Raw genomic sequence first — 24,376 nt, 5'->3', positions numbered from 1 at the left:
AGAAGTCAAAAAAGAAACAGAAAGAGAGTGTGGCAAAGTAATAAGACAATTTAGTGTGTAACCTCCTAAAAGAAAAGAGGGTAAAGTTTCAAGGTGGTGAACGAATAAATGCCAAATGTAGCAGAGGAGTTGAAGAGAATTAAAATTGTGCAAAAGTAAGTGAGTTAAACAATAAATAGGCCAAAGAAGAAGAATAGACAAAGTAAAACAGAATTAGGAGTTTAAGAAGAGAGTAGACTAAAAGGAAATGGAATTTTTATTGAATATTTCTCAATCATCAAGTAGGGACGAGCTAATAAATGTGAAGAACAAACGTTAAAAAGGTATATGAATGAACAGCCTAGAGAAAGAAAAGAGAATAGAGAATGAAAGTCTCTCAAGAGAGGAAACGATCTTGGGTCCAAGTAATGATTGGAAAGATTAGTTTTAAAGGAATACTACTTTCTTTGAAACTGAAGAAAGACATGAGCAGAAAGAGTGAAGGACAGACATTCTAAAGATTCTTATTCCTGACCCTGTGAAATGGCCAACAGCTTAATGCACTAGCATATACAACAAAACAATAACGTTCAGAACTATTTTCTGTGAATATAAACTTTAGATCACTTGTCGGCATTACACCTACTCCGTTACCTTTGCACACATATATGAAATGGCTACAGCATGGTGCCATCTCTCTAGTCAGGGAGGAAGGCAAAGCCATGGCTAATATATGATTCACACCTCCAATTTCAGACTCTTTGCCAGCTGAGATTTCAAGCGACGTTCTAGTTTCTAGGACTCATAACTTACAAAGCAACCTGTTAAGATGCATTAAATCTTTGCTCCTGTCTTTGAGTTATACATCAAAGTGGCTTATAGAATTTCTTGTACTTTCAAAATTGACATGACTGTTATTTCTCAAATTATACTATTTGTCAGAGGTCTATCATATCAAGTGACTGAAATTGAGATGGCTGCATACACACATTAAGTACTTACCCACCCATCACTTCAAGATGGACAACACTAAAGAGTTTGCTGACAATATCACAAGCTCTATAAAAAAAAGCCTGGAGCAGATTTTTCAAGTGAATGCTAAGGGATGCCATGTTGAGTGTTATCCAGCAATTAGTAGTTTACAAGCAATGTAGCTAATTAGCTCATCAGTCTTCACTGGAAGTGTTTTCATAAACATTCTGCCAGCTACAAGACACCAAGTATGCATGTTAAAATGTGTTATAACAAGAGTTCATCATCCTCTCTTAAATGAGGAATGAACTGTATCTTCTGAGCATACTGTACTTGGTTGAAAAGATTATTGTATTTGTGATTTTATGCTTATCTAAGAACACTCTTGAGACATAATAGTTAAATACACATAATATCAATATAGCAATGGGTGGAAATAACAAGGCAGCAGCTGTTGCCTTTGAAACCATATATAGGCCATGAGTAATTGGTGGTAAATACCAAACATTTTATCAAAGTCCTAACTGCAATGTTGTTGAGCAGAGTAGATAGAGCTGACCTGTTACATAGGGACAGTTAACTAAAAATGAATTGCTATTTTCTTTCAAAGGAAATGTTTGATACAGCTGAGTTTCAAAAGATAGTATCTTTCAATACAGGTGACCCAAAATGGTCACAAGTAAATTTTTAAAATCTCCATTTTCCCTAGGACACAATTTATCTCCTTGTACAAAAACAAAACAAAACAAAACAAAAAAACAAAAAACAAAAAACAAAAAAAATAGGCATTGAATAATCAGGGCGGCAATAGGTAACATTTTAAAGGTTCAATATTGGAAATTCTATAATGGTATTTCTCGTTTAAGTACGCAAGTATACTGATAGGAAGATTAATTACACTTCCAAGATACCATTTTCCAGGAATAATCGTTTCTAGAAGGGACGGAATAATCGTTTCCATCACCTCTGACTAATATGGATGATAGTAAGTCTTGATTCCTAGTTCTGCTGGGGAAAAAATGGCTGTAAACCTGAGGTCTTGTAAATCATGAAGATGAAGAACTATAGAAATGTAGAAAGAGAGATAAATCTTAAAAATACCCTGAATACAAGTATTATGCACATGAGGAAAGCATACATTTTACTTTTCACCAGGAAAGGAGACAGTCCCCTAGCTACTAGCCACATCACCTACTCTATTAGAAATACTCACGAGCCATGCAAAGTGGGGCAAGTTGTCAGCTGCTTCTGGCCTAAGCTTTACAAACATGCAGTCGGGAGGCTCCTGCATTAGTAAGTAGACTACATAGTATAACATTTCTTTGAGTATAAAATACCATAGCTCCATATTTGAGGAGAGCTATTTGAAGGATTCAAAAGCTCCTCTTCATTAATCTTCCTAGCCCTCCTACTGGCTCATGGTAGCCTTGGTGGAGGCCCAGAATTAAAAATAGATGGATAAGTATTTTAGCAGTGGCAGGATTCCAACAATTTGCAAGTCCTCTCCTACTTGACATAGATGAACTTGAAACCTGCAGTATATAGTTTCTGATCGCTGGCTCTGGTAAGCAGAACTGCCAAGACTATTGGTGTTAGACACATTCTAGCTACAGATAATCTGTAGCAAGGTATGCAGGGGTTTGATTAGTGCTGTGCTCTACCTGTGTAGGCATCTTGGCTCATCTAGAAAGTATACAGAAGAGTTGATCTTCAAGCTTTCTCTGAACATTCTTGAAATCTCAAATTAATTATCCCTTTACACATTAAAGAATCCATACTTTTATTTTATTTCACTGGGAATTTATAAGTGTGTAACCATTAAGATAAGGCAGTTAATATTTACATGAGGAAACTATTAATATTATTTTTAAATGTTCCAAGACAAAGAATCCAATACCCCTTAAGAATTAAAAGCAAGTCTTTACTTGTTTACTGCCTGTTTTCTCATCAAAATATCAGTCAAATCCATGAAGATAAGCCTTGCCTGTTTAGTTCACTTCTGTGAGCCTAGCACAAAGAACAGAGCCTGGCACATAAAAAGGTTTCAATAAATATTTAATTTTTTTGAAAAAAAGAGAAAGAAATGCAAGTCTCTGAGGAAAGACAGGTTAAGCATAGATCACCTCTTCTATAAATTACATACATAATCATCTGTAGTCATATGGGAGAGAGTCATCTTTCCCTACTAATGGTAAAAGAAAAAAAAGAAAAAGGAAGACATTTAGAAACACACTATTGTATTGCTCCTTCATACATTTCCACAGCCTTTTTTACATAACATCATAATGGCATTTATCTGACTGTTACATCTGTTTATGTGTGTATTTCTCTCAGTAGACTATTAGTACCTAGGGGTATGTCTTATTTCAATATTCCCAGGGCCCAAAATACCAACTATATTTGTAAATATTTAACCAAAATAAGTAAATATTAGACACTTAAATTATTTGCAAATGCACAGAGAAAAGACATGAGCAAAGAGTCTAAATGTGGTTTTTGTAATCTTCTCTTCTCCCTCATAATGATACCACAGTAAAATAGTGACTATTCACTTCTTTTCCAAAATCTTAATATCTCATAGTAAGCCCATATTTTATTTGAGATTAGAATAAACCCTGAGCCAAATTTAATATTCCACATATTTTTAGTCCTATTCTGTTTTTTTTATCAAGGTATAGATGAAAACACAAAAGAATGTCTTTATTTCCAGTTGTAATTCAAATCTTTAATTCCATCTAAAACTTTTTTGACTAGCTGAAAGCAAAAGCTAAAGCCTGGGTAGTTGAGAACCCTACCCTCCGGAGGGATCACACAGTAGTACTACTAAGACACATTCAAAGTAAATTTTAACCAAGTGTCCTTTACAACTTTAAATCTGGCTGACAAATCTTTAAGACTTCACTAAACCTAGATCATTAGTTATTTTTTTTCCAAACAGCAAAACTAAATATCTTCGTTTACTATTTGGTCCAAAAATTTATTATGAAAGACAACTCATGTTGTTAACAAAAACCTTAAAGTGGAGTTATCCCAGCCACCACAATAGACTATGTATCACCATATATCTTTCTACATAGGAAAAAGTAGCATCTTTAGAAGCAGAAAACTGAATAATATATACATAGCGTATACATATACACATTAATATATATATGCATACACGCATATGTATATGTATGTTATAATTCTGTTCCTTGCAATTTCATGTATGAACAGCAAATGTCATATACTATATCATGTCACTTTTGTAAAATTTGTTTCTCACATAAGCCAAATAAAGTACCATAATCTTAACATCATAAGAGATCCCAAAGAAACAGTCTATGTGTGTTTGCATGTCTCAAATGTTTTCTTCTTTTTAAAATTACCATCCAAATGTTTCATTTCAGAGATAGAACCTCAAATACCAATGTGAAAAAGTCAATTTCATTTCTACACACCAGAAATATAACTGATTCTACTCCAGAAGGATACCAATATGTAAATGTAACTTTGGTGTTTGATAAGTCACATACCAAAACTGTTTTTCAAAGTAGCTGTACCAATTTATACTCCCACAAGCAATGTATAAAAGACCCTGTTACTTCAAAATCTTTCTAATACGTCAGACTTGTTCATTTTTGCCAACTGAATTGTGTAAAATGGTATCTCATTTGCATATTCTTGATTACTAATAAGGTTGACATTTCTTTATATTTTATTGAAGTTTATTCTATAAAATTCTTTTTATGCCCATCATTCCTTTATTTTCCTTATTTATTGGTGAGAGTTATGCATTTCTGTTATTAATCCTTGTGTTTATACCAATATCTTCTCCAAATGTCCTTTATTTATTTTAGAAGCTTTTTGATTAAATCAAAGTTGACATTCAACATTTAAGTGTACAACAGAGTCATTAGAGATTTATATAATTTATAAAGTTATCCCACTAATAAGTCTACTACCCACCTGGAGCCATACATAGTTACTATAATATTATTGACTACTATCCCTATGCTATACTTTATATCTCCATGACTATTTTGTAACTGCCAGTTTTCTGAGCACATTTTATTGAAGACTGTCTTTACCCCATTGTATATTCTTCCTTCCTTGGACATAAATTAATTGACCATACAGGCATGAGTTTATTTTGGGGTTCTTTATTCTATTCTGTTCCATTGATCTAAATGTCTGTTTTTATGCCAGTACCATGCTGTTTTGATTGAAAGTTCTTAATTTTTCTATAAAATGTATTGATCTTTTCTTTATAGATTTTTGCTTCATATTTAATAAATCCTGTTCTATACCCATTGCCTTAAAAATATTCACCCTTGTATTTAACTTTTAATTTTTGTTTAGATTTAGATATTAAATCTACCCTGAGTTTTTGTATATGATTATGACAAACCAAATAGTATAGAGATAGAATAAGAGAGAAGCCAAAAGAATGTGTCAACTGTGAGAATGAGAAGCTGGGCATTATTTATCTCCCTAACTTTCAAAAAGTTAGGGAGATAAAATTAAAGTTCTGAGTCTTCCTAGGAGTAAATGTCCTGTTAAACATTCAGACTTTCAACTGAGACCTCTGAAGTGCTACATCCAAGAGTAAGGGCTAGTCATAACTAAAACAACCTTTAAAAATTAATTCTATAATTTTTCATATGCAATGCCCAGAAGCCAACCAAAAATTAATCAAGCTACCAGGAGACAAGATCAGATACTTGAAAAAACAAACAATAGAAACAAATCTATAGGAGAGCCACATGTTGGACATATCAGATAAACAAATCAACTATAATTGAGATGTCACTAAAAATAAGGAAACATAGAAATTTCAGCAGAGAATTAGAATTTTGAAAGAACTTAAATAAAAACTATTTATGTTTGTATTTCCATAGAAATGTAACTATTTTTAAAAAACAAATGAAAATTCAAGAACTAAAATGTATAGCAATTAAAGTGAAAAGTTTGCTAGAACAACTTAAAAATGACTGAATAAGGCAGTAAAAACATCATTAACTTGCAGATAGGTTTAAAATTGAAATGCTTGAAAGTATCATTTACAATAATATAAAAAATGAATTCACTGTTTTTGAATCAGAAGATTTGTTACTGTTAAAATGTCAGTTCAAATTGTATGCCTGAAACTTACTGGATTTCATTAACCAATGTCACCATAATAAATAAATAAATAGCCAATAGAAATACCAAAAAAAAAAAAAAAAGTCAGTTCAGCACAAAGTGATCAATAGATCTAATTTAATTAAATCCCAACAGTTTTCTTACAAAAGCTGATTCCAAAATTTCTGTGGAAATGCACGGGACATAGATTGGCCAAATCAAAATAATTTTTATTTCAATACTTACTATGAGATACAGTACTCAAAATAATGTTTTATTGATATAAGAATAAACAGGTGAATTTATGGAACAGAAAAGAGTTCCAAAGCAGACTCACAAAGATATGGTCAATTGGTTGCAAAAAAGGTGCAAAAGTAATTCAGTCGAGAAAGGGTAGGTTTTTCTTTCTCTTCAATAAATGGTTCTGGAAAAATTAAACTTCCATATGCATCCATATACACTAAATCAATTGAATTCCCATGTTAAAAAAGAGGAATCATGACTCCTAACTTGCATTATTCATAAAATTTATTTCCACATAGATCATAAAGGTAAAACAATAAAGTCTCCAGATAATAACATAAGAAAATATATTCTTGACTTCATGGTAGGCAAAATTTTTTTAACAGAAAAAAATTCTATCAGTAAAGGAATAAAATGATTAACCAGAATTTACCAAAATTACTTCTGAATATCAAAAGTACTTAATATAATGAAAGGGAGAAGATATTTTTAATCTACAACTAACAAAGGATTCACACCTAAAACATATAAAAAGTCATCATAAAAATACAAATTAAAACTATAATGGGATACTACTACAGACACTTGAATTTAAAATACTGACATTTGCTAGGACCAACTTACTAAGAATGTAGAGCAACTGGAATTCTTGTATATTTACTGATGAGAATGTCAGTTAGTAAATTCACTTTGGAAAACTGGTAATACCTATTAAAGCTGAGTTTGTACCTTATGACCTAGCAATTTCATTTCTATGTATAAACCCAATAGGAATGTCTACATTCATGCACAAAAAGTAATGCACAAATATGTACATAGCAGTGATGTTCATTAAAGTGAAAAACTAGGAACAACCCAAATGTCTATCAACAGTAGGACTGATAAATTACGATCCATTCATCAGTGAAAAGAATGAACTACTTATATAGTGAGATCTCACAAATATAACATTGAGCAAAAGATGCCAAACTCAAGATAACATACTATATGATCTCATATAAAGTTCAAAAAGCGGGGGGGGGGGGGGGGGGGGGGGGGGGGGCGCGGGGGGAGATACTCTGTAATAATCAGGATAATGATTAGTTTGAAGTGAGGGGTAGGAGGTACAAAGGGTACTTCTAGGGTTCTGTTCTATTTCTTGATCTGAGTGGCGGTTACTATAGTATGTTCCCTATGTGAAAATATATTGAGTTGTTCATGATAATGCATGCATTTTTCTGTATATATGCTATTCTCAATAAACCATTTAAAAACCTTAAATATATCCAACTGTGTGACTTAGAAGCAATGTCAATAGATTGTAGGGGAGTAGAGGCTATAAAAGGTAATACATATGCTATAGACCAAACATGTAATCCGGACAATTCTTAGATCATTATTATGTGACTATTCTAAAACTATTTAAATAAAATACCAGATTTAATATTTTGTCATGTTATAGATGTTAAGCATAAGGGTAAACTATAAGATCATGAATGACCATAAATAATCACTATGTGAAGTACCTTTGCTGGATCTCTACAGTTCCACCCACATATCGTCTTTCTTTGTACATCCTCCCCTAAAACTTTCCAAGTCCCATCTTCCACAAGCAAGATCTTTAAGTAACCTTGTGCCAACATTATTTATCACTTCAAGCTTCTAAGTAAAGATGGTAAAACAATAAAACAGAATGTAAGCTATATAAATTGAATTATGTCTTTACTAGAAAAAAATTTCTAAGTCTCAAATTCTTCCTGAAAAATCAAATATATAAATACATAAATATCCTCTACTTCATATATCTTTTCTCTTTTCCAAATACCATAAACTTATTATTTGCTCTTCGTTAGGCCTTCACATTATGCCACTGGACAAAGCCCTTTAGAAAAAAGGAAAACCCAAAGCAGAAAACTATTTAAAATACATTTCTAGCATCATACAGAGGAGTTGCTCAAATCTGAATTCTTTCTCTTGATACTTCAAGTTCTCCACTGAGTTAAAATTCCTTCCAAGTTTTTGAAATGGTGCTCTCACAATCACTATCTCTGCTATCCATAGGATAAGCACTGGTCATTCCCCAAATTCCAGAACAATTCACAGCTTCACTTTCCTCCTGCATTCAAGTGGCAGTGGCTCAATTTGGCACTTTGTCAAAAAGAATCACAGTATAAAGCACTTGGTGATTTTTAACCGAATGTATTTGTTGTATATACATCATATACTATATATATATATATATACACACACATTTATATGCACACATATCTATATTTCATACATTATAAATAGAACACAGTTAGAGAATATACTGTATAATCCTGGAATCTAAACAGACTTCTCTTTGAGAAACTCTCTTTAAAATAATTTACTTTTATTGAGCTTAAAGTTTCGACTGACTTTTAAAAAATGCCATTTCATGAGTTATTGTAATTATTGTTCCTTTCTAAGAATGACCAATGTCTTACACATTTATTCCCAAAGGTTAATAAAAACTATACTGTTAAATAGATCACATTTTCTGAAAGAATACCAGAAAAGGGTTTGTATTCCAAACCGAAGACTCAGCAAAGAAACCATAACTATGAGAGATAATATTTTATAACAGCAGAGATAAAACCATTATAAAATTTTATAATATAAAGTGACAAAATGATGCAACAATTTTTGTTTACTTACAAAATTTATCAGATGTTTGTTATATATCGGGGATTGCTGATAAAAAAAAAAAACTGGTACTTGCCACTCTCAAGGATTTAAGAGTCTAAATTTACTGAACAAGTAAATCAATATTTGGTGTATGGGGCGATAAGTCCTACGAGAGATGCTCAGAGTCTTTTTGGACACAAAAGAAGTGCATCTAATTTAGCACCAAGGGGTTCAGTAAACACTTCTTGGAAAAGAGGACTCAAGCTGAGCTTTGCTGCTGAGTAAGAGTTGGCTGAGTGAGAAAAGCAATACAGGTGAAGAGAAGAGCTCTGCTAACAGAGACAGAGATGTAAAGCAGCATGAACCATTCAAGATACTGAGAGTTCTTGTTTGGAGGAAAGTTTGAGAGGGGGACAGAATCAGGAAATGAGAAGGGAAAGAATGATAGAAGCTCAATTATGAAATGCTGTGAGAGCCAGGTTTAAATGTTTGAACTTTATCCAGAAAGATAATGCCTCTAATCTTTCAAAAGCTACAAATATGAATTTTAATCAGGGAAGTAAAATGAGTATATTTTCATTTCTAAAACATATATTTTATATTTGGAACAAGGCTATTGTAGTAATCTTGAATTCAGGAAGCAATGTGAAGAAGAGGGAACAGATCTAAGAGATGAAAGGAGATAGAAGTTTTTGAACTTAAGACTAATTGGAAGAGAGGATGGAATGAGAACAAAGAATCTTAAACTGACTTAGTGATTAAGTGGATGATGGTACCAGGGTAGAGAAGACAGGACAAAGAGTGGTTCTCAGCCAGCAGGGAGGAATGACAAATTCATTTCAAATTATCTCAAAAATTATGTTTTCTATATATTGCCCAAAGAATCCCTATAAAATATACATCACATGGAAAGTATTTAACAAATAATTCCCCTGTATTAGACTTAAAGTTTGCTGTGGCTAGTATATTCATTTAAATTATTTAATTAGCAACCATTTACTGATTTTCTTAAAGTTATGTTGGGGGTAGGAGGAGGGAAATATTTGAATACACTCAAGTCTCTTCTAGAAAGAGGAATAGGAAAATTTAAGTTTTTTATCCCCTCAAAATAGCTCCTTGAAGCAAGGCGATATAGAGAATCATTCTCTTGACCAAAGAATAATGAGCAAGTTTTTTAGTCTTTTTTAATATATACCATGATTTATTTATTTAAACGTTCCATTAGTTATATCCATTTATGTAGCTTCCATATGTTTGTAACTACAAATGTGATAAATATCCCTGTACTATATCATTGTACACATGCTTTAAGCAGTTTTTTTAAATAACCTGCAAATGAGACTTACATTCATTAGGAAATTACTGTAGTATCATAAGCTATCAGAAGGTGAAATATATACTTTTATTATATATGATTAACATAGCAACGAGTTATGCATAGTTTATGCAAAGCATTTTTTTTTAAGTTTAGGAAACTTAAACTTCCAGAAAACCAAAAAATAGAAAATGTACTTCTGTGATAGTCAGAAACTTCTATCTCCAACTGTTTACCAGGAACTTTATAATTTATGTATGTATGAAATATATGTCTTCAGCTTCATTAGCCCCTTCTCATTATATTCTATGACAAAAAAAAAAAAAAAAAGGTACACTTCTCTTTATTATGGATAAGCTATGGCATGGTGAGGGGAAGATGGTGCCTGGAAGGCCTGAACAACTAACAGAAAGAACCAGAGGTAGGTCTCTGAGCCTTGGAGCTGTTTAATGAGCCACTCTGCCTCCCACAGCTAGCTCCTCAGAGCTGTACAAGAACTAATAAACTCAGGTCAACAAAAACAAAACACTCACAAACCTCATTCAGTAACTAACACTAAGGATATGCAATTTGCTCCTGACCAGAATGAGAATACTCACTTTCTTTGCGAACCTCATCAAGGGTAGCAGTAAGCTCTTCCTTTAAAACCGTGGCTTCCTGGGCAATCTTCTGTCCCTTGTCTAATAAATTCCAAGTTGCTTCCTCCACAGAAGCTAGAAGGACTCTGGCTCTTTTCGAACGTCCTTTTTTCCTGTTGGAAGGATTCTGGGGACAGTTGACAAGTGTAGTGACCTGAAATTGGAAAAATAGAAGTCATTCACTAGATAAATTTTAAGAGAACATAGTCCTGGGATATTACAGCCCAAAATAAATTGAAGTATATCATAGTAACATGACCATTCCAGGTACTATTGGTACATCCCTGAAAATCTAGTTGAGGCACCAAGAGCGATATTATCTGCCACCACAGAGTTCTCAACGAAAGTTAAGAAAGGAGTAACGGAGCATAAGCAGGTCTTAAAGATTAAATTTCATCGAGTTTTACTATTGGAACAATGTTTTAGAAGACAGTCTGTGCATGTACGTGTGTGTGTTGTTTTAATTAAAGAAACTTCATATGGAGAAAGAATACAAAATCTTGATAAAGCAGTTGCCAATGAGAATAGAAAATTATATATCTCAAAATATCAAATTATAAAATTTAAATCACTTTGTAGCCAGCAATTTACATTAAGAAGGAGGCAAAAATAATTATAATTAAGTCAGTAAATATTAGTTTATTTTGGCTAAGAATAGAGATTACCAATATTGGGGCAACTGGCTACTCTGAAACATATAAAGCAGTTACCTCAGTGGGACAAAACACAAATATTTACTATAACCTACATTTCTGGCCCTTTGCAACCTCTCTTCCCTATCTCCTACACTCTGCCCTAACTCGGCTGCCATCTCAAACAGATCACACTCTGAGTCCCCAATGAAGAGGCCTTCCTGACTACCCCATCCCCACCCTCTTCCATTTTGTCCTCTCGCCTACTTCATAGTTCTTCAAAACACGTGCAGAGCCTGACATTTATTATGTTTATATGTTTATTTCATGCTTCCAATACCAAAAGCATGAAATGTGTTTTGTTCCCCAGCACCCAGAATAATGCACAAAGTAGGTTTTAATAAATATTGTACAAATGGCTTAATGAAAGTAGTAGTTGAATAGGACTTTTTAATGTCTATATTTTGAATTGTCTATGTTAATAATGAATATGCATTAATTTTGTAAATATGTTTAAAATAAGAATAAACTCATGATAAGAGTATTATTTAGAGACAAAAATTAAGTACTTATACTTGGAAACAAAACCTCATACCAAATTACATTGTAAATAATATTCATTTCTGAATTATACCTTGGGCCCCAATAACAAAATTTGGTTAACATTTCCATATGCAAAACTTGAAGAACTCTATCACAGAGGAAACAAAAAAAATAAACTTGTATTCAGTATTTAAATTAGAAGACCTGAAACTCCTATTGAGTTAGACCTCGGCATATCATCAAATAGTCTAGGCTTATAAAAATTATGTACCACTTCACTGAAAACAGACACACATATAAACATAACCCTTCCTGCTCTGCAGCCTCTGAAGATTTTGCTTGTTTATAGAGCATTAAATATTTGTTTATTTGGATATTCGGACCCAGTTTTTTAGTTAGGAACTAAGAAAGAACTTACAAGCTATGGGAGAAATATGTGAATGAAAATAATTTTCGTCTGCCCTTTTACCCTTTTCCCCTTATCCAACATACCCTCTGTTTTATTCTAATGTACTTTATTCTCATGTTCACAACCCAGAGTGAAATGCATTGCAGCAAGCTTGTTTCCTCTCTTGGAAAATGAGAACAACCATATTATCCTATAAGACTATGTAAGGGTTAAATAATGTAAAATGTCTTGCAAAATGCATAACATGACACAAATATTGGTTTCACTTAATGCGTATTTCCTAGTTCATTCCCACGTGGATATAGAAAATGTGCTCTGGGTCTAATCTTATCTTGCTCTTAGGGTCCCCCATGCTGAATTGGTGAAGACAGTTTAAAAAGCATATTCTATATGCTTTACAAGCAGCCAAATAGGGACAAAAGTCCTTATCATGCATTATATAAAGATGATAGTAAGTCTGATTTATTACATAGGTATTCACATACTCCATAAAGCAAATATCTCACTATTTTCAAATTTATATATCGAATTAAAAGATACTTGTCCAGATCAAGACAAATTATAATACCTCGTTTAAAACCTTTGTTTAAAATGAAGAATAAGATCATTATCTAAAAATGTTCCTTCAGAAAGTATTTTAAGTGCCACAATTCATGATGCTTCCCACTAAACATTCCTCTAGTATTATTCAGATCCTCCATGCTCCAAATGTTTTCCATAGAATAGCCTGTGTTTTGAAATTTAAATGAGCATTCCAGAAATGCTTTATTCCCTATAAAAATGCTGGAGAAGAAAGAAATGTGAAAAGAACGTTGTATAACACTGCTTCCATCAAAAAGAAAAAATGCAATTGCAACTTACAAATTATTTACTTTTATAAATCATTTATGCCTGTGTCTTCTTTTAAAATGCTTCAATATGGTTAGTTATTGCTGATTAAACTAAAGTCAAGTAAAGTTTTAATGACTTATTTTATTTCAGAAAGTAAATATGGCTTGGTAATTCTTTTGAGAGGGGAAAAAACTTTTTTAAACCCCAATTCACCTATAGTATCTAATGACTCCCAGCAGTGATAAAAAATGATTCTCACCAAAGGTTGAGGGATGCATATGTTATTTTAAAAAGTCTCCCATCTCTTGAAGGAATATCAGCAACCAGTAAAATTAGCTTTCAAGTTAATTTAAAACAATTCCTGTCTCTTTAGCAATACAAAATCAGTTCCATTTTTATAAGGAACACAAAAACTTATGTGGGAATTTACAGCAAAGGTGATTCTAATGTAGGGTCCAAGCCCATGTCTTGCCAACCTTTCTGTCGCTGAGGCACAACCTGTCTGTTTTTCTCAGACCTTGGGGAGCCCCTCGCATTGTGGAACCTCTTCAACACCAAGCTTGCAGCTCTTTAAGAACTTGGGTTTTCCCACTTTTCCTTGGTGTATAAATCTGTGCTAGGCCACAGAAACAAACACCTTCACCATAGATAAGAATGAGTTCCTCATGAAATGGCCCTAAATTAGAGACTTCAAGTAATATTGTTACCATTGGAGCGATTAGAGTTCTGGTAACACACACACACACCTCTAAGTTCTTTTCACTGCCTAAGAAATGAATTTCAACTCAGCGAACATGAGAAATATTGGTTTATTAAAAGCACGTTATGAGGTAGAAGACAGGTCAAGCCTAAAACCAGCTAGCCAAGTGGAAAGAGGTTACGTACCCCGATGAAGTAGGTAGAGGTTACAGCCAAGGAAGATGGAAATGTTGGGGGAGGGAGAGGTCTGTCTGCATTATATTTGGGGGCTGTGATGGGGTGGTCCTAAAGACATTCCTAGGTGACTGGCAAGTGAGGTCACCTCAACTGACACCTGGCTGCTCTATAACTGCCTAGTATGCATGTGCTTACCCAGAATTCAGTCTCTTATAATTAGATTCATGAATTTCCAGGCTGAGTCATGAGATTATAGTGATGGTATAATGAGGCTGAAGTTAGGGGCAGTACTTTCTGCACATGCGTTTGTTGCCAGTTTAGGATAGCAGCTTTTATGGCCTTTGTGCTCTAGGATTTGGGTAATTTATAACCCTAAAAGAGAGGTATTTCTGAGAGGTCCTTGAGGAAGGTCTTCAAAGGAAGTTTCTACGGTTACAAAGCTGGGCCCATATTGCTTCGTTCACCTGCTGTTCATGTATGACTAGCTACCTAACAATATGAAAAGAAAAAATTCCCTACTTTGTTAACTCTGCATGTTGAAAATTCCATATAACCAGGTATACTCTTAATAATATACAATATGTATATAAGAAAATTTAGAGTACCCCATAAAAGGAGTTTTCTAATCTTTCCTGATTCAGGTGTGCTTCTCTAGATGCTTTAGAGACACTGAAAATTAAATTGACACATTTAGTGAACCAAGCCATCAACTGTCACTGTACAGAGCAACTCTAGTGCACAATAGGAGCATTGCAGAACATGGTGTGAGGTTGTGATTGCATGAATGCAACAATTGCTTTAGTATCTCAGACTAAAGCTAGCTTTGTGGAATGTCTTCTCTAATGCCAACTTGAGTGACACATTTATATTTTATAATCATGTTCTTTCCCATTCTTTTTTAAATTCTATCATTATAGTATAAAAAGGCCATGTGAACAGCCATCTCTCTTCTTGTTTATTAGCTAAAACATTTAAAATTTTAACCCTCCTCCACCAGCTCACAGGAGCTTTCATGGCTACTTTTGCTTCCTAGAGTTAATTTTAACATGTAAAATAAACTATAAGACATTTAAGCCATGTTAATTAGCTTAAATTTCAAAGAGTTCTGAAAGAAATTAAAAGAGTAGGAAAATAAAGTTGCCTATAGATAAGTAAAACCAGTGATCCCTTTAAAGTAAAAGGTATCATTTAGTCTTACATGGTGAGGGGTGGTGGGGAGGGGGTGTCCCTTCACGTCATTGATAATTTCAACTGTTCCTTATTCCCTACCAAAAACAACCTTCACTGTATTAACAAAAGTACAAGGTGATTGAAGTGTTGGGAACCCAGCAATAGCATAACCCTCGATTAACATTCAACACTCCCCCAAAACCAATTACAATCTTCTTTTAGTTCATCTCAGGCCAATAAACATTTATTGAACACATATGTTCAAAAACAATACCCTAGACATTTAGAAAATAAAGACAAGTAAGCTCCAGTATGGGAAGAGAGATACAATTAGCTGCATATAAAAGGCAAAATAACAGCTTACACTTAAAAGTACAAAGAAAGTCCTAAAGGGATTGCAAACGTTCACAAAAATTAAGTAAGACTTCCAAGAACAGCCTTTAAGGACGACAGTTTTCTGCCAGGAGAGACAGAAGGGAAGGAGAGCCAGGTGAAAGAAACCATTTGCAAAGGGACAGAGATGGAAATTATTTTTGAGAGTAGCAGACAGATGTTTAGCAAAATGTGGGGTAAAAACAGAAATTTGGGCAATAAATGAGACTAGGCCGTAGCTTAAGGATAGTGTTAAAAGACAAAGAAAGAGTTACTATTTCGTTCAATAGGCGATAGACAGTTCACACAGCATGCCCAAAGTGGAAGCCTTCTTCCACCAACCTTCCTCTCCTCATCTTATTTCCTACCTCAGGATTGACACATCTAACCTAAGGAAGAAACCCAAAAGTACTCTGAACTGTTGCCTCACTCATCCTCCTCTCCAGGTTCTTTATATTGTCTCTTTAAAAACCTTGGTTTCTATCACCTCCTCTCCAGCCCACAGCCTTTGTTTCCTATAGCTGCCTCTGGATTACTACCCTAGCCTACATTCCTTCCAAGCTACACTCCATGACATGGAAACAGAGGGCCTCCCGAAGCTTCAATCTCAGCACCATCCTCCACTCTATCGTTATGAAAAGTAGATGCCTTCATCATGTTTCCACACCCATTGTACACTCTCATTAGAGCTATCGCTCTGTAGTACTAACCTGACACACTTGTACCAGATTAAAACTCGCTGATGGCTCCCGACCGCCTACAAGATAAAATCTAGAGCACAGTTTATAGGGCACTTTCTGATCTCAATTCTGACTAAATTTTCACTCTCATCTTCCATTCACAGAGTGACCACAAACTACCTGTTAGGCCTAGAACAGGGAATGTTTTGCAACCTCCGCCTGGAACAACTCTCTCCCCTCATATGTACCTCTCACACCGCTCATTGGTGTTTTGTAATTAGCTGTTAACGGACTGCCTCAGCTTCACCATAAACTCCACAGGGGCAGGGGCTTGAGTCACCCTAAACACCAAGAGCTAGCACACTATAAATAATAAAGGGTGGTTGACATAGTGAAACATGAATGAAACTCTAGATCTTAGAAACCTTAAACCAAGAGCCACAATGTTGAGTGACTTGTATACAGTTACAAAGAGACCGAGACCTACCAGTTAGGCCAAAATTAAATGTAGTGATAGCTCATGGTAGTTTTCATCAAAAGGAATTCCTTAATGTGAGAGATTCTATCACTTCCCATGTCTAAGTGTCATGGAAAATAAATTTTCATTAATTCTGAATAAATAAGTCTCCATTCATATAGCTTATTTAGAATTTGATCAGTTCAAAGTGATCTAGAATCAAATAGATATTTATTTATTTTTTTTTTTAGTGACATGGTTCATTTTCAAACTACAAATAAAAAGGGTAGGCACACAATTTTTATTACAGATTTTCATTTTTTAATCTATGTATTAGGGCTGCCATAAAGTACCACAGAGCTTAACACACAGAAATTTATTTTCTCACAGTTCTGGAGGCTAGAATTCCAAGATCGGGGTGTCAGCAGGGCCTGAGGTCTCTCTCACTGGCTTGCAGACAGCCACTTTCTTTTTCTGACGTGGCCTTTCTCTCTGTGCATGTGTCCCCGATGTCGCTTCATGTCCTAATTTCCTCTTGTAGAGACACCAGTCATTTTGGATTAGGGCCCACCCTAAGGACCCCATTTTAACTCAGTTACCTCTTTAAAGGTCTTATTTTCAAATGCAGTCACATCCTGGCATACTGAGGGCTAGGGCTTCAACATATGAATGGGGCAGGGCACACAATTCAACAAATAACAATCCTCACCACAAATGACACAAAAAGTATAAAATGGCCAATACCTTTTTAAATATAATTCATAGTTTGGTCTGTTTATTAGATTAACAACCACTGCTAACATGAGCTATTACTTGAAGCTATTGAGGGACAATAACAGAGTACATGTAGATCCCTCCCCAACTCTACCAGCCCTCTGGACCATGCAGATGGCATAACAAAGCAAAGAGATTTACATGTCAAATAAAACCAGCTGTAGCTAAATGTTCTAATCCAGGAAGTATACTTATTCCTGGGGAAAAAAACATGAACTCAAAAACAACTAGGAAAAGGCCACATGCTGAGACTAATATTAAATATTAGTTTCTTCCAGTTTTTAGATAGCTACTTACCACCCAGAAATAAACAAAAAACAATATTGGACCCCGCCATTCATTTATTCAACAAAATAGTGCACCTGCACTGTGCCCGGACGATATGGCAGTGAGCCTCATTCTACTGAAGAGAGACAGAGAATAAACACATTCGTAAGTAGTTACATAACACAATAGTGGGTATTAATATGTGCTGTGAAGAGAGTAAAGAAGAGTAAGGGAATAGATGAATGATGGGGAATGGTTAGTTTAGATCTAGTATCAAGGAAAGCATCTCTGATCAGGTAACAAGGGCCCCGAGGAAGTAGAGGAGTAAGACATTTAAATATCTGGGGAATATATTCTGAGCAAAGGGAACAGCAAGTGCAGTCTCTAACACGGGAGCTTAATCAGTGTGTTCCAAAAGCAGCAGGAAGGCCAGTACACCTACTGCAAAGTGAGGAGAGAGCATAAGAGATGAAGTCAGGCTGGCATCTAGGCACCAAATCATGCAGGCCACGTAATTCACCACCAACACTCTCAATTCTATTCTGGTGACTGGGAGCCATTGCAAGTATTAAACAGGTCAAAGTAATATGATCTGACCTAAATGATCATTTTAGCTGCTCTGAGAGAATAGACTGGGGATTGGGTGAAGATGGGGTAGAGAGGAATGAGAAATAGAAGAAGAAAAAAGTGGCTAGGAGGCTGTTTTACTAGTCCAAGTGGAGGACAGACAGGCTCGCTCCAGGAACCAGTGGTGGAGTTGAGAAGTGGCAAAATTCTAATATTTTGAAGTGAGTCAACAAAGTTTGCTGACAGATTGGATATGAGTTATGAAAGAAATATGGGGTCAAGGACGACATTTGGTCCGAGGACAGGGGACTCACAGAGTCGAGCTTTAGACATGTTAAATTTGCCTATTAGAGTTGCTAATTGGAGACTAATATATAATTCTGGGATTGAGAGAGGTAAATTCTGGAGATGTTTCTTATACCTTACATTTTCACTTTAATTATTCACATAGCAATGGTTTTGCTCATCTTACTAAAATTTCAAAGATATTTGAAAATATATTTGTTTTTTGAAATCATGAGATTGTGTGAGATCTCCTAAAAATAAAGTATACCTAGAGAAGTTACAGGACTGAACTTTGAGTACCTTAACACTTAGAAGTAGTATTTCTCAGGAAACCTTAGGACATGTGGCTTTTGCCATTTCACATGTAACTACTATTTAGAAAAGATGTTTATTTTATATGAAGCAATAATTCAGAGACAAATTCAGTCTTCAGGGAAAAAAATGTGATGTTAATCATACATTCTCCTTTTCTACAACTTTTTCCAAAAATGCTGTAAAAAACTACCAAGATTCTGAATTAAGCAAACTAAGAAGAAATTACATTCCTGCTGCTATTTATACCTAAATCAAGCATTAATCATTCTGTGAATCAATAACCAATAGTTTATAGTAGAATACTGATTCAAAGAAGTGCTGAACAAGGTAAAGCAAGTGGACAACTCTTTCCATCAATAACCATTGATTTCTTGAAGAAAACAGAAGAAGAAATGCAAGATACAATCAGGCCAAAGTGAGCTCTAAAATAAAGAATGGGTTAACCTCACATGTAGTAGTTTAGACATGTTCACATGGTCCATCGGTCCATCCGGCCCAGAATTCCACTTCCAGCAGTGATTGATAGTGGGATATGGTAATGACCACTACTTCTGTGTTCTAGCTTTGTTTAATAATCAGTTAAAACCCTAACAACTATAAAATTGAATAAATTATGCCAATATGCACTGTCAACACAAACTTATAAAGTTATATCTTGCCTTTTACTCCCATTTTCTATTACCAGATTCCCTTTTTCCCATCTACCCTAGACCATCAGATTTTTTTCCTTTTCTCATCTAACATGAAATTCCCTTTTATTGATGATATCCAGGGAAAAATATACACAATCACCTGCACATCATGTATGAATAAGAAAAAACAAGTGTTAAACAAGAAAGACCACAGGTGATGAGGATTAGATTTGTCGGGCTCTATGGTCAAGATCTTACAGCAATACAAATGTGATTTGAATACAACCCATCAGTAATTTAAAGATTGATGTTTAATTTAAAACTGATTAGATTTTGTCTACATCATTTGTCAGAATTATCTCTAAGTGAACAAAGCCTTTTTTGCCTCATTTATTAGTGAAAATTATACATCAGTAACCAGCTTGAATCCTTTCAGCTAATGCTTGACCTTTGATGCCCTAAAGTCCATCCTTCAAAACATCAGGATATTACCATAGTCCCTTAATTCTAAAATACCATCCATTATAACATATACCATCAATTTAACCACTTTTCAGAATGTAAGTACAGGTAATATTTTGTCAATATTGAACTTTCTATATCTAAGGCTGAGCCATGAGGCCTATTATTCCAGGGAAGGAGAGAGCCAGTTTTGAAACTCAAAGATACCATTGATTATCTTTGAGTTTCAAAGCTGGCTTTATTAAAGTCTTAAACAAAAAATAGCTATGAAAGCCATAGGAAAAGAGAAAATTTTCCAGATTCTTTTAGCTATTGGATCCCATTTAGCAAGAGTTATATCTGCTATATATTGTAATAAGGAGCTGACAAATAAAGACAAGTAAGATACATGTCCTTATTTCTCCTCTCTGAGCTTCATCATATTGGGGATCTGATCTGTGTTAGTATAATAGAAAACACTGAAAGCAGAGGAACTTTAAGTTCCACTTCTCTTCGGGACTCTGAAACAAATTGCTTCATGAACTCCTTTGTAGAAACTTTGGGGTGGCCACAGTATGATCTTGGCATCACAAGGTAGTTAGTTAGGTCAAAATAAGGCCAGCTTACCCTTGCCAAGGCACTATTGATTCTCATGAAGTATGGTTAAGACCCAAACCATCCTAGATACCCTAAATGCCAACCGAAAAGTGGCTGTATTGAAGAGGTGGGCCTGCGCTAAGCCTACTATGGTGAAGAGCAAGGTGATCCTGCAGCAAAGGCTGAGAGGTAAACAGATAGTGCCAGGCACTTGATGGAAGATGTAGCTGGGACGTTGGGATCTCAAGTACCATCCAGGGCCAAGATAAGGCTAAGGCATTTTGGAAAACCATGGGCCTTAACCAAGCTGAGAGAAAGAAGTCCTCAAATTTGATCAGCTATAGACTATATCAGGAAATGCACAGAGGTGCCCACAAGATGGACATGCTTAGGACTGGTCATCCCTCAAAGGTCACCAGTCCAGAGAACATTCCAAACCAGCCACCCTGCAGCAATAGAAACTAAATATCCAAAGGTCACCACACAAATCCAAAAGACCTATCTCCTACCCACATGAGGTCATATAAGCAACACCCCCACCTCAACCACACGTTTCTGACCATTTTATCTAAAGAGATTGAGTATTTACCAAAACGGACTATTTACATTGCTGAATCACATCAGTTTACCAATCCTATTGGCTGAAATATAAGGCATTTATCCCAGCCTCTAGTGGGGTGGGAGTCTATGAGGGAGATCGGATCACTTATGGAAGATAAAGGAGCTAAAGTGTACTGTAGATAAATTTGTGATACCTGACAAGAATCAAAAAGGAGAACTACATTAAATGTTTAAATCCATTGTAAGATGCATCCTAATTTCAGAAATGTTAAAAACATAAGGTGAAGAATGTGGGAAAATGCGTCTAAATTGAAGAAATATAATGCCTTGTAAGTCAGGGTTGAGAATACAGATCCTAATACAGATCCTAAGAGAAAACACTTATCTGAAAATTACAAACCAAGTTGTTAAGCCTTTATTTGTAGAGCATTCAGTGCTGTGTTACCATATATCTCCAAATTCTGCTATAACAAGGTTAAGTAACTTTCCCAGAGTTAAAAATTATGTCTAGTCCATAACAAAATGTGCCCTGGTTCCGAGCAACCTAAAGGAGAAACACAAACTTTTAAAAATCTGCTGCTTTCTCAGGTCATGCTTCCTGGTGCCCCAAAGCCATTTCTGGGAAGAACAGAATCACCTGATGTAAGACTGACCACAGGCTCAGAGAAGGAAGGAAGTAGGCGTGGCTATACCTAAGTCAGGGTGTGGGAGAGGCAGAGCCTTTTCAGAAGAAATGCACTGGTCCCTCACAACAGGACAATCACCCTTGAGCATCCCCTTCAAGGACCCACGGGTAGCAGTTTTCAACTCTGGCTACACAAAGTTGCGAATTAAAAGTTAAAATTTATAGTCTCCCACACTTGTGCTGCTCAAATATTAATGTAATACAAATCACCTGAGATCTTATTACACCATAGATTTTGATTCAGTGAGTCACGGTGGCACCCCAAGAGTCTGCATTTTTTAGAGAGTTCCCAAATGAGCCTGACACTATCAGTCCTTAGACAACACTTTGGTGGCAGGAAGGTCCTCCTCCAGTGGCCATATTTTAGAATCAACTAGGAGGCTTTTAAAAAATACTGTCAATGGGGTCCTACTCCAGAGATTCTGATTTAATTGGCCTTAGCTCTGACCTGGGTATCAGGATGTTTGTAAGTTCCTCAAGTGATGCCTTGTACAGCTAAAGTTGAGAAGCACGGGTGCAGGTGACTGTAACATAACTTCTTCATATAATGTAACATCACACCATAATTTCACACTTGTACATTTTGAATCTCTTTCCTCACTACCACTTCATTGACCCCAAGCAAAGTCTGCCAAAACCAAGGATGCCATGTGAAATAGATGGCCAGACCCAATGCCAATTGTGCATGGAAGTAGGGGGCGGGGGGATGTCTCACATCATCAGGCAATTCTTGAGTCACCAGCTAGTCTCCTACAATTCAACACAATTCTTACACTACCCAGTGATAGTATCAGATTCCACAGGTTAAGGGTTCAGTGCTACAAGACTCCCCGCACCTTCAGACACCAGTTGCTAGCCGTTTTTACCTGGGCTTCTGACCAACTGACTATAAATTGGAGGTTTCCAAGATCCCCACCTTGGGTTTGCTTAATTTGTTATAGCAGTTCACAAAACTCAGAGAAACATTTTACTTACTAGATCTTGGTTTATAATAAGAGGATATAAGGCAAGAACAGCCAGATGGAAGAGATGTGTAAGGCAAGGTATATGGTAAGGACTCGGAGCTTCCCTGCTTTCTCTAGGCACATCATTTTCCCAGATTCAAGAAATCAGAAGCCCTTCCAACCCCATCCTTTTGGATTTTTAGGGAGTCCTCATTAGACAGGCATGACTGATAAAATCACTGGCCAGTAGCAATTAAACCTGCAGCCTCTCTCCCCTTCCCAGAAGTCAAGACATGGGACTGAAAGTTGCACCCCTCTAATCACAACCATCCCCCATCTTTGGGTGCTTTCCCAAAGTCATCTTATTGATATAAAAAAGATACCTTTATCATTCTCAACATGTAGGAAATTCCAAGAGTTTGGGGAGCTCATAGCCAAGAACCATGGATGAATACCAAATATATATATGAGAAATTTATTTTGGTCATCTGAATAACAAAATATGTATTTCTTATAAATCACAGTATCACATCATGAGTACCCAAAACCCTTGAGTCTGCCCTAACCTAGTCCATACATCAAGTAGTGAATTGCCAGGTAAGGGAGAGCCGCGGAACATGGATCCAAGACCTCTTTCTTAGTTGCGGTAGTTTTCCTAGATCTACTACTAATAGTCCTACTAGGATCACAGAGAACTGAGCATGTTCCAGAGAGTTGAGGTGGGAAATAACCCCAGAAATTCCTTGTAAAATTATTCCAGATGGATACCGCCAACCCCATTAAAAAGACATACAAGGAGCACCATTCTAGGTCAAGCCTTTGGCCAAGAGGCATAACTATGTTCACTACTGGCTGATATAATAGTCAGCAGTTCCTATATTGTAATTAGCTGGGGGCTTTAAAATTACTGCCTGGTTCTACTTTCAAAGATTCTGATTTAATTGACTTCCTGGGCATCAAGAGTTTTAAACCCTACCCTCCAGGTGATTTTAATGTGCAGCCAAAGTTGGAAACCACTAACAGGATCTCAACAGTAACAGAAATTTTCTGAATTGCCTAGTTAGCACTCTTCCCCCAAGTGAGGCTTTTATGTCTCACAGGGCTTGGCCACAAAACATTCATAATTTATCTCACAGGGAGGCTCTTCCATGTGGAATAGTGCCCATTTCTTTCCCTTCCTTAACCAGTAAGTGCAGAGTATCTCTATGAGAAAATGGTCACTCTAGAGCTGGGGTCTGCAAGTTAAGTACCCAGGGCCAAATCTGACCACTTGCCCATTTTTATAAATAAAGTTTTACTGAAACACAGCCATATCCTTTTGTCTACATATTGTCTGTGGCTGCTTCCAAACTACAACAGCAGAGTAGTTGCAACAGAGACTCTGTAGCTGTCAAACTGAAATTATTATCTGTACAGAAAAAGTTTGCTGACCAGTGGTCTAGAGTCATGACATTGTCAAG

The 24,376-nt window shown here is 35.5% G+C and overlaps 1 protein-coding gene across 3 annotated transcripts in view; it reads right to left on the bottom strand.

Annotated features, from left to right (window-relative positions):
* Window positions 1-24,376, bottom strand: part of CTNNA3 (catenin alpha 3) — a 1,366,626-nt gene that overhangs the window by 1,288,293 nt on the left and 53,957 nt on the right. For all 3 annotated transcript variants that reach the window (XM_036222548.1, XM_036222546.1, XM_036222547.1), the window contains exon 3: window positions 10,840-11,032. In XM_036222548.1, coding sequence (XP_036078441.1) covers window positions 10,840-11,032 — 193 coding nt within the window. The remainder of the gene's footprint in view (window positions 1-10,839; window positions 11,033-24,376) is intronic.

Source organism: Rousettus aegyptiacus, unplaced genomic scaffold, assembly GCF_014176215.1.
Source record: "Rousettus aegyptiacus isolate mRouAeg1 unplaced genomic scaffold, mRouAeg1.p scaffold_m13_p_6, whole genome shotgun sequence".
NCBI classification, from domain to species: domain Eukaryota; kingdom Metazoa; phylum Chordata; class Mammalia; order Chiroptera; family Pteropodidae; genus Rousettus; species Rousettus aegyptiacus.
This window is presented reverse-complemented; position numbering and strand designations above follow the sequence as displayed.